Source organism: Cucumis melo, chromosome 1, assembly GCF_025177605.1.
Source record: "Cucumis melo cultivar AY chromosome 1, USDA_Cmelo_AY_1.0, whole genome shotgun sequence".
Lineage (NCBI taxonomy): Eukaryota > Viridiplantae > Streptophyta > Magnoliopsida > Cucurbitales > Cucurbitaceae > Cucumis > Cucumis melo.
The window spans coordinates 25,882,972-25,894,144 of NC_066857.1; the positions used below are offsets into that span (position 1 = coordinate 25,882,972).

The window sequence follows — 11,173 nt, forward strand, 5'->3', positions numbered from 1 at the left end:
AGGAAGATCGAAATTAAATATATAAATTCTCACAGTTCACACTAAAAATGAAAATGGAAACCATGAGAATAAATAATCAAAGGCAACGATAATGGTGACAACACAAGCTTGTCCATCTCCCAAATGATAATCAAAAACTAAATAAAGTATAGTTAGTTCTTTAATTTGTACCTAGGAGAGAAAAACATATATATGCACTTGGATAAAAAGTAAAAACTGCACATAAAGTATATTACTAAAGTATATTACTTAAAAATGGAAAACAGAAAATAAAGGAAAATAAACTAAGAATCTTCTGAGGACACACATAGCGGGATTAAAGAGTTGATAGTAGAGAAGCTACTGGCCCTTTAAATCAGAGTTTACAATTGTGAAGGTATGAATTAATGAACATCTTCACGAGACCACCTTGTTCGTATAACCCAAAGTGCTTCCATCACTGAGCTTCAAGACTCTAAAAAAACAAGATTCGATATTTAACAAGTTAACAATTTTAAAAAAAGTGTAAATAAAGATTTGAGAGTAGGGATTTAAACCATAGAGTCATTATTCAAATTCTCAAATGCAGCTTCCATCTCCTTTCCTATGTTTATGAATTCTAGATCAAAATGACAAACAGTTAGCTTATATGGGATAATTGAAAATTTTAAATGCGTACTTCAAAAAGAATATTACCTTCATCAATTTCTTCAGCCCCGTCAATTTCTTCAGTCATGTCATCCAAAGGTTTAGACTGAATCCAATTCTGAGCACAAATGAGTGCCTCTGCAGTTTGAGGAGTTAAGAACTTCGAAAAGAATCTAACACCCGTCCTCCAGTGCTAAAGGCGGACTCAGAAGGCACAGTTGATATAGGAATACTGTAGATGTCCCTAGCTACTTGGCTAATGATCTTAAATTGAGAGGAATTCACCTTCCACCAAGTTAGCAAATTTAAATATTCATCGCCCATACAATCTATACGAGCCTCATCCAGATAACGAGTCACCTCTGTTTTAGCATCATCTAGACATGTTTTGTTACTTTGTTTAAATCTATCATGAACAGTAGCACATGCCTTATAAGATCCACTAAATGAGATAGAAGGTATTTTACTTTGACTTCGAAAGCCAAATCCTTCGATAGGTGTACATGATTGTGTTTGTGAATATTTTTCTTTTGACATTCTCATATAATAATCATCACACAATCAACGAAATGCTTCTTCAACCTTATTCGTCCATATTTTTGCACAATCTTCCTCCAAAAATTCATTAAAATAATAATTCACATAAGCTAGCTTATACCTAGGGTCAAGAACTACGGAAACATACAATAATAAATTGGTCTTCTCACTTGTAGTTATACCCCAATACTTGTTGAATTTTGTCTGCATGCTTAATGTCATTTGACTCAATAATGCATTCTCATACGATGGGTATTCACAAATTATTTCTTGGATCAAACAAAGTTCATGAAAAAATATGTTTGAAGTCACAGACATAGATGCAGAAAACTTCATTGTTACCTCTGAAAAAGTCTTTAGGAACTTTACAAACACTTTTGCATTATCCCAATCTTCAGTAATAGGAATATCATCCTTTGGCAAATAACTAGGGTCATGCTCCTCCAATCTTTCAAAAGTCTTTTGACACTTAATTGCTCCATCCAACATAGTAAAAGTAGAATTCCATCGTGTCGGAACATCCATTGTAAGACAATTTTTTGTTGACATCTTATCTTCTTTAGCAAAATCTTTAAATATTTGCAATCTAGCAGGAGATGACCTAACATACTTCACAGCATTTCTGATTCGAATGATAGACACATGCAAATCTTTTAAGGCATCACTAACAATTAAATTAAGAATATGGGCACAACATCTAATGTGAATAAATTCACCATCCAACACCAACCCATTTCTGCCTTTAAACTTTTTAACCAAGTAGGCAATGGCTACATCATTTGAATTATCAACCGTTACAGTAAAGAGCGTATCAATACCCCAACATTCTAAGCACTTTTCAATGGTTCTACCTATGGTATCTCCTTTATGATTAGCTACTTGACAAAAGTTCAAAATTCTTTTGTGCAAGTTCCAATCATCATCAATGAAATAAGCCGTTATAACCATATAATTAATATTTTGCACAGAAGTCCACGTATCCGTTGTTAAACAAACTCTTTGGCCACTTCGAGTTAATGCATTTTTTAACTTTTTTTTCTCCTTCATATACATTTGAAAACAATCTTTTGCAACGGTTACTCTTGATGGAATCACAAACTTTGGATTTAATGCCCGACAAAATTGGTGAAACCCTTCACTTTCTACGAACTTAAATGGCAATTCATCCAAGATAACCATCCTAGCAAGCATCTTTCTACAATTTTCTTGAGTGAATGATGCAGCCATCAAACTACTTTCAGAATCTCCCTCTCCTTCAACATTATCTTCCAATGGATTTACGTACATCTTACATTTCTTTAAATGTCTTTTTAAATTAGTGGTACCATTTCTTTTGGAATCACAAGCATATGAAGCCTCACAATGTTTACAAGCAGCCCTAGGATATTTAGGATCACATCCTTCTACTTTTATAAAATGTTCCCATGCCGATGGTGGTGGTTTAACCGATTTTCTTTTTCCTAACACTGGACTAGAACAACTCTGATTTGAAGTCTCGTCTACCGAGAATGAAGTCATCCTAATAATCATCAAACAAAACACATAGAAAAAAAAAACACTCAAATCAATAACTACGAGTTCTCATACAACTCTAATTTTTCTCCTCCATTTTCCTTTTGAGGAGGGAGGGACTGTAGAAGACAAAAAACAAAGCATACCTGTTCTAACCTTGCAACCTCTTCAAGGGTTTGGGAATTAACAATTGCCGCCTGTAACGTAAAGAATGGATTGATCATAATGTAGAATAAATTTTGTGGAACTAGAGAAACTATATTACAAATACTACTAATACAGTAACACTCAATCTAAAGGAAAATTAGGAGAGAAACACCAAGTTGATTTATTAAAATTCACAAACTGTTCTGAGGCAAGTTGGCGAGCATGTGAAGTCCTCTTAATAAACCCAAATTCTAAAGCAGATGCACGACATAACAATAGACTATCTAACGAACTAGTTCTCAAACCCGAGACATGCATAACCATTCAATTGAGCAACAGATAAAGCACGAGACAAACCTTCATCACAAATAAATCAATCAATAAGGGAAAAGGATCATTGGCATAAACCACGCACAAGAAGGGAATGATGTGATTCTATGGAACATCATTGATTAGCAAAAGCAAAAGAAGCGATGAAGATATAGTCCATAATTAACATGATCCAATGCTTAGTGAAACTCTTAATATGTTCACCGAAACACCATTAAATACAGTTATATGCTTTTCTCATATCCACTTTCAAAGCTACATAAGCATCCCTCCCATATATTTAACGATGTAATAAATGCACCCACTAGAGAATGCACCTTTGGAATCAATAATAATGATTGTGTTATCTGAAATTGTCAGCTCTAGAACAAAAGTTGATTGCGATTCAGATTATGAACTGATGTAGAATATGCTTCATACAATTCACAATTACTTTCAAAACAATTTCGTACACCACATTACAAAAGATAATAGGCCTATGATAATCTAACACCACACATGGAGAATGCACCTTCGGAATCATAGCAATATCAGTAGTGTTCCACACACGCTCATATTTGCATCAGTTTAAGACATCTAAGCATTCCTTTACGGTTTTATGACCAAGCGCCTCCCAATACCATCAAATGAATTCAGTATTTTACATTTTTAACACACTTTTACATATTTAAACAAAAGTAAATACATCATACATTGGCTGGAGAAATTCTCACAGAAGCATAATTCTTTCCCTAGCACCTTTTAGCAGCACAACCTAAACAAAAATAAAGAAACCCCCCAAAAAATCATTAGTGGGCTTGTCTAATTTTTCATCACAATTGAGTTTTTCTCCCAGCATTGCAAATTTTCAACCACTTCAAGCCTATAAACATTAGATAATCGAAAATCCAAATCCCAAATTCTAAATAGTTGCAAGAAAAAGAAAGATGCATTACAACAAACACCGTACGGGCGATTTCTCAGATTCGATACAAAACATAACAAAAATACCTCAACGGGGAGAAGATGGAAATAGAAGCATCTTGAAAGAGAATAAAATGGTTGGAGGGGTTGAAGAGGTGGGTTTCAATGGCGGATTTGAAGCAAAACAGTGGGTTTCAATCACCCACCTCCCAAAAACTCAAGTGATGAAGACGATGGAATGGCGAGTGACGATGGAATGGCGAAGTGATGAAGACGAAGAGATATGCCGAGTTTGCAGACGAAGAGGTGAAGACTGAGAGGAGTCGAACTGTCGAAGACAAAGCAGAGTCGACGAACAAATTTTTTTAACCTAATTGGTTAATTTTAAACCCGACCCGACCCGAATCAAATCGGTTCGGTTCGGTAACGCAGTTGTTATTAACCGGTCCAACCCAAACCGAACCGGGTCGGGTCGGGTTGGTTTTTTCACCCCTACTTACAACCATCAATTGAAACATGTAAATGAGGGGTCCAAGTGAAGTTACAAAGTTAATAAAATAAAATTGCATAAAGTTTACACATGTTAGTTGTTCGTAATTAGTTAATACCATGAAAAGAATATGTCAAATGAAGGTTGAAGTTTTCAAATTAAACTCCAATTTTTTTCTTTAATTTGTTTCAAACAAGTTTTTAGTGTAATTTTTGTTAATGGCTTTATAATAGTTTTCTGTCATTTCACGACTAGCTAAAGTAACATACTGTCACATGCGTAAAAAGAAGTTTTCAAATTCACGGTTCGTTTAATTGTAATTTCAATTACGAAAAAAATATTGAATTCATTATCAAACGTAATGGAATAACTTTTTTTACAAATGTAACCCCTATTTTTTAACGTAATTTAATTGGAAAATCAATCTACTGTAACTTTTCATATAAATTTGAAAATAAATTTTAACGAAAAACAAGTATTTCTTTTCAAGGGCGATTTTTTTAATTATCGTAAACATGAACCACTTTATATGTACTAAAGAAGAAATAGTTATTTGATACATTATGCAAACCTCTGTTTGCATGGTTTCACATTGTTTTTCTTCGAATACTTGTTATTAATTTCCATATACTAAATTTTATGTACGTCCATTGCAAATGACCATTCTAATAACATACTTAGGTACATATTTTGAAGGTCATTTCACATGGATCAACAAAATTTTTTTGGAGTCCTAACCGCGTTCACATTTGTCCAACGTTAGATGCTCCTAACGTTGGAGCTACTAATGAACGATAATAAGCATCTCCCACAAACACCGTTCGACACAAGGCATAGAATTAGGCAGCTTGCATACTTTTGAATGATACACGAGTCTAATCTTGTGTGTTGCAAAAGCACCCGCATAGATAGGTGCACATTTGCAATTCTATGCCACTTACTTAGAACTGTAGCTGGTCTTTTATCGATAAAGATTGTCGATGTCCAGGAAATGGTTGCGATGTTCTTGCACGTCTTGACGCATGACATTAAGAACCGCGTAATTCAATGGAAATTTGTACGATCAGGCGAGACAGTCTCGCGACATTTTAACCTCGTCCTTTTGGCTGTGGTGCGACTCCACGACGAGTTGATAAAGAAAATTGTGTCGGCATCAAACAACTGCACTGATCAACTGCAATATGGACCCATGCGTTAGACCACGTAATTATATATGTTAAAAACAAATATACGCCGCTATCGCTAACTACAAATAGACAATAAATAATTTATATTTCTAAAAAATGACTTAGAATAAAGTTAGTACAATTTGTTAACAAATTATTTTCAAATTGTACAACTATCTTTACTAATTTAATAACGTTACACATAGAAAAAAATTATTTCCAATAAGACCGGTTCGACGCTTTCGTAAAAAAAATATGCAATAATAATTTCTTACTTATATTTACAATGTCATTTAAAAAAATTACTACATAAAAAAAAATATTCATAACCCAACTCACATAACACTTTCACCAAATAAATTTTATCATGAATTCCACATAAACCTACCTATCTAACCCTTTCCTCAAACACATCTTATCATAAATTTTCCCTAAAACTACCCACCTAAACATTTCCCCAAACACATCTTATCATAAAATCCCCATAACTCTTCCCCCAAACACCTCTTATCATAAAACTACATTTTTAAACTCTTTCCCCAAACAAGGGTTATGATAAAACTAGGTTTATTTTAACACTAATCCTTCCCTAACTCAACCCTTCCCCAAATGAATTTGTAACTTCCTAAAAGGAAGAGAAGTAATGATAGTTATAAAGGTATATAACTTTTTGTCCTTTTAATGAATTTTGAATTTGTAATTTATGGTTTTTCTAATTTAAAGAAAATAAAAAAAAAATAGGTTGTTAAGAATATGTAAGATGAGGTTTTGTGAGGCCTGAATTATGTGTGTGTTGTTGGATTAATAAAATTAAAAAGAAAAAAGGAGAAGGTTTGAAGACATTGTATAAATAAATAATGGAGCCAAATTTGGTGGTTGGTTTTGATGTAATTTTATTAATAAAAGGAAAAGAAAAAGAAAAAGAAAAAGAAAAAGAAAAAGAAAAAGAAAAAGAAATTGAAAGAGGATGAAATTGCATTTAAATATTTGACAACCTGACAATTGGGAATTTATTCCTCACCAACCTCAACCTCAACCTCAACCTCAACCTCAACCTAACTCTCACCCTTACCTTAACTAACACACTTAACCTGTGTCCACAACTGCTTACCTATGCTTTGCCATATCTCGTCTTGAACCGTGTTTCGAATGTTTCAAACTTTTCGAATAAATTAAGATTTATTATAGATTAATTGGACACAAATTGAAATTATAACCACTTGTTTTAAGAGTTTAGGACTCTATTTCATACAAATCTACTAACGTTCAAGAATTAATTACTTATCTCAAACTAACTCATTACTCATTAGTTAACTTAAAATTTAACAAACAAAATCAAAATCAAAAGTAGGTGGTCTTTTTGTGCTACTGTTGCATCGTTGGTGCTAGTTTGAGAGTTCCTTTTGTACTGAATAACTCTTTTCATTTGGAAGAGTTTGAGGATTTTGGGGAGTCTGATTTTCTAAGCAATTGACGAACCTTGCAAGGGAGGATGTTTTTGTTTCTTTATGGTTTTGCTTCCCTTTAAAAATAAAAAATCGAAAAACCAAAACCAAAAGTTAAGAGATATAATACAAGAAGAGAATTTCTAAAAACTACTCTTAAAACTTTTCTCCTTTTTCAAATAAATTACCTTTTTTATAAGATTATTTTCAAATATAGTAAAATTTTATATTTTATCAACGATGGAATATTTTTAACCGTTTTTCTATTATTTGAAATAATTGTTTTTTTTTTTTTTTTGTTTGTTTGAAAAAGGCAATACTGTTTAACTTTTGAGGAAAATATCCTTAAATAGAGAAATCATTAATGAATATGAATGGACAAAAAGCCACTTGGTATGAATTTCATTGTCTTTGGTACCTTAATCAAGCAAGCATCTACTCACCACTGGTTCAAATTTCCATCATCCTTCCGAAGATTTTATACTTCATGAGTAGGTTTATAAAATGTTTAAAGAATAATATTGAAACTGCTTCTTTTAAACAAATAAATACGAATTATTTTGTTTGGTATAAAAGATTAAAATTTAAAACTTAACAAAGCACAATCCTAAAATTCTAAATACATTGTTCAATAACCTTTCCTTTAATTTTTGGAGTATTAACAAATGTAAGCCTAACAAAATAAATATAAAAAATAACAAATTTATAGATTCTGTGTGGAGAGAATTAAAAAAGAAAAAGAAAAAGAAAAAAAAAAGAAAAAAAAAAAGGAACAAATTCCAAAAATGAGTTAGACCACGCCCAGTGGACAAGAAAAAATGAGAGTTAGGGAAGGCATGGAAGGAGTTAAAACAGGACGTGGCAGTATCAAACCCGACGACCGGGTAAAAGCCACGTTCAGGGTTTAATACAAAGAACAAACCAAGACTTTTCAAATTGTTTCAAACAAAACAAAAAAATGAACAGAGCAAGAAATAACCAAAGAGGAATAGTCAAAGCTTACCGGTGCCGCCAGTCCATGGCCGATCAACCTCTCCATTTCCCTTCATTTTTCTCTATATACTTTCTTTCTAAAAACCCATTCCTCTCTCTAAACTCTCCTCTCCAAATTTAATTTTTTCATTCAACCATAACAAACCCCCTAAATATCTCTTCTTTTTTCTTAATCTCACTGCTCTGTTCTTCTCCAATGGCGGTGAGTTCTTCTAATTTTATCATCTTTTCATTTTCTCTTGTATGTTTATGTCTCTTTGGTTTCTGAGAAAATTAGGATTTTTGTGGTAGTTTGGTAGATCTGGATTTTAATTTGTTTTTCTTTTATGATTTTGTTTTTGTATTGGAATTAATCGGATATTTTTCTCCTTCTCTGTTTCAAGATGAGGTTTCTCTGTTCTTTTGTATTATTTTTCACGTTTTTTTTTTTTTTTTTTTTTGCATTCGATTTGACTTTTCTAGCTGAACTGGAAGAGTATAATGATTTCTTGAAATGTCAAGATCATTTTAGTTCTTTTTATAAATCTTGATTCAGATTCAATCCAAGTTTGAATTTTTTTGTCTTGAAAAAGATGTGTTCGAACAATAATAATTTTGTGTAAATCCAGCTTCAAAGAGCTTTCTTGCTAGCAACTTTTACAATGATTAAGGCACTCTGTATGATTTAATTGATGTGGCACTATAAAGATCTTTTTTTTTTTTTTTTTTTTTTTGGTTCTTTCTATAGAATGAAAATTTAAGGGAAGTGACTTCAATCTTCCATTTTAAGAGAAATTGTTGGTCAAAACTATCGAAGTATTCTTATAATTAAATTTAGCTTAAACTCTTGAGTTAGTGGTTGATTAAATATGGTATCAAAACAAGATGATGTTTTGTGTGTTGGAACCACTATACTATCGTTTTTTCCACTACTTAGATCATAACTAATCAACTACATGAATCGATGATTTAGTACAAGTGTTGAAAAATGTGTTTTTGTTGGAACAGCAACGGTCACATGTACCAGCATTTGGGAATTGGGAAAGCGAAGGGAATGTTCCATACACAGTGTTCTTCGACAAGGCAAGAAAGGGCAGAGGAGGCGGACCGATCAGAAACCCGAACGATCCCGAGGAATATCCAGACATTCTCATCGACAATTCACATGAAGCTCCTCCATCCAAACCCAGTCTAAAGGACGACACTCCACCACCAAAACCTACCACTCATGAGAGGAGACATAGTCGAGAAGATGGCGGCTTTCGCCCCTACGCTAACTCCCCCGGCAACCGTGAAAATCCGGGTCGGAGACAGAGCGGCTCCGACTATAGCATCGACCGCTCTCCTCTCCATCGCCAGGCGAAGCCCTCAGCAAGAGACAGTTCGATGACAGAGGGCAAGAGCTTTGAGGGTAGCTACGACAACCGCGGGAAGACTAAAACGAAAAACAATTCCCCTGTGAGTTTTATTTTTCCGTTTGTTCTTAACTTGGGTTTGAATAATACACGGTTAGTATTTTTTCGGGTTAAATTATAAAGTTGGTTCAAATTTTAGAGTTACATGTGTTTTAGTAAATGAAATATAAAGGATGACTCCAATATTTGCTCGCCTCAAATTTCAATTTCAGTTCCAATTCCAATATTCTATTGCTTGAGTTTTGAAATGGCAGTTTTAAATTGGGTTGTGGTGCAGCCGGAAGGGACGGCGGTGCCGAAGTTTGGATCGTGGGATGTGAACAATCCGGCATCGGCCGACGGTTTTACCCACATTTTTGGTAAAGTTCGAGAGGAAAGGTTGGGGCCCGGAACCCCGCCGCCGCAACATTCTTCTTCACCTTACAACAATGCTAATAACCGAAGACCCGATGACAGTGTCAAGGTATTTTAATTTTCTGCCCTTTTTTTCTCCTTACCGTTGAAAGAAAAATCAATGAAGAAACAAAAATTGTGAGTTGAAATAGTTTGGTGGTGAGCTAGAGAAGGGTATGGTGATGAATGAATCATTCTATCTGAACTTTTAAAAAAACATATTATCATTGAAGAATTCGTAAAATCACTTCGTAGAAGTGTTGCTTGCTTGGTTAAAGTTTTTTTCCCTTGCATATACTTTTGAGCATCTAATAATGCGCTTTGATTTTATAATTCTTTTTTATTTACTACTTCTTAGGTTAAGGGAGTTTGAGCATTTACCTCAAATGGAAGATTAACTTAGTGAATGATGAACGAATGTTATTGTTTTATGTACTTCAAATGAGTGAATTTAAACCACATATTTCATGATTATAGCATAGATTAAATGTCAATTGGGTTATGTTGGTGATTTTCTTTTTTTATAAATCAATTTTGTTATTGATTGGTTTGGCAGGGAGGAGGGTGCTTCCCATGTCTTAGAAGAAAATAAGTTTGATTTATTCGAAGAATTCAAAGACTCACCAATCTGCATCCACCAAAGGATTTGACTCTGCAGACTGGACTCTGTTTGTGAACCATGTGTGCTGTTTTTTTTTTTTTTTTTTTTTTTTGTATTTATTATATATATATATATATATATATATATATATATATATATATATATATATATATATATATATATATATATATCTTGTGGGAGAAACTTGTACTTTGTTAGATTCATTTTTCATATTGTTTGGTCTTTTGGCCTATTTTTCTGTAATATTGTCACATATTTTGCCTAAATATGGACAGAAAGAGAGTTTGTTGTTGCCCATAAACTTCCTCCCCCAGTCGAATGATATTTTTATTTATCAAACTACTACATTTTAGAATAGCATGTAGTTCAAGTCCCAAGTCTGAGTTCAAACCGTTGGGGAGCCTAAGATAGCTAGAATCTCTCATTCTTAAATTGGTCGATGAGAAGTAGTAAAAATAGGAAAGGAATCACATATTTTTTTGATTATTTTTTTCCTTGCTATACATGCAACAAATTCACCTATTTATCCCCCACATATTAAAGATTTAAGATGGTGGAGAAACACATTCATTTTGATGTTCAAGGAAATTCCCATCCCAATATACACTCACTTA

General features: G+C 33.3%; 2 protein-coding genes across 5 annotated transcripts; one reads left to right on the forward strand and one right to left on the reverse strand.

Annotated features, from left to right (window-relative positions):
• Positions 1-285: 285 nt before the first annotated feature.
• LOC103497568 (zinc finger BED domain-containing protein RICESLEEPER 2-like) lies at positions 286-4,405 on the reverse strand. 4 transcript variants are annotated; one of them, XM_051079949.1, is made up of 5 exons: positions 4,144-4,398; positions 1,507-2,873; positions 676-765; positions 537-598; positions 292-454 (listed from the first exon to the last, which is right to left on the reverse strand). In XM_051079949.1, exons 2-3 carry the CDS (start codon positions 2,692-2,694, stop codon positions 712-714), a joined length of 1,242 nt encoding a protein of 413 aa, XP_050935906.1. In that variant the 5' UTR covers positions 2,695-2,873; positions 4,144-4,398; the 3' UTR covers positions 292-454; positions 537-598; positions 676-711. The 4 variants fall into 4 exon arrangements, with proteins under 4 accessions (XP_050935897.1, XP_050935906.1, XP_050935905.1 ...); XM_051079948.1 differs by adding an exon at positions 3,181-3,258 and having other exon boundaries at positions 676-2,873; XM_051079943.1 differs by adding an exon at positions 3,846-3,907 and having other exon boundaries at positions 676-2,873.
• A 3,706-nt stretch (positions 4,406-8,111) lies between these two features.
• LOC103497569 (RPM1-interacting protein 4) lies at positions 8,112-10,898 on the forward strand. Its single transcript, XM_008459804.3, has 4 exons — positions 8,112-8,352; positions 9,138-9,587; positions 9,822-10,007; positions 10,494-10,898. Exons 1-4 carry the CDS (start codon positions 8,347-8,349, stop codon positions 10,527-10,529), a joined length of 678 nt encoding a protein of 225 aa, XP_008458026.1. The 5' UTR covers positions 8,112-8,346; the 3' UTR covers positions 10,530-10,898.
• Positions 10,899-11,173: the final 275 nt, after the last annotated feature.

Bases quoted from the DNA above. Each gene is read 5' to 3' on its own strand.
- LOC103497569 (XM_008459804.3), top strand. The intron at 9,588-9,821 runs GTGAGTTTTATT...GTTGTGGTGCAG, and splicing joins AAACGAAAAACAATTCCCCT to CCGGAAGGGACGGCGGTGCC. The intron at 10,008-10,493 runs GTATTTTAATTT...TTGGTTTGGCAG, and splicing joins GACCCGATGACAGTGTCAAG to GGAGGAGGGTGCTTCCCATG.
- LOC103497568 (XM_051079940.1), bottom strand. From the start codon at position 2,694: ATGATTATTAGGATGACTTCATTCTCGGTAGACGAGACTTCAAATCAG.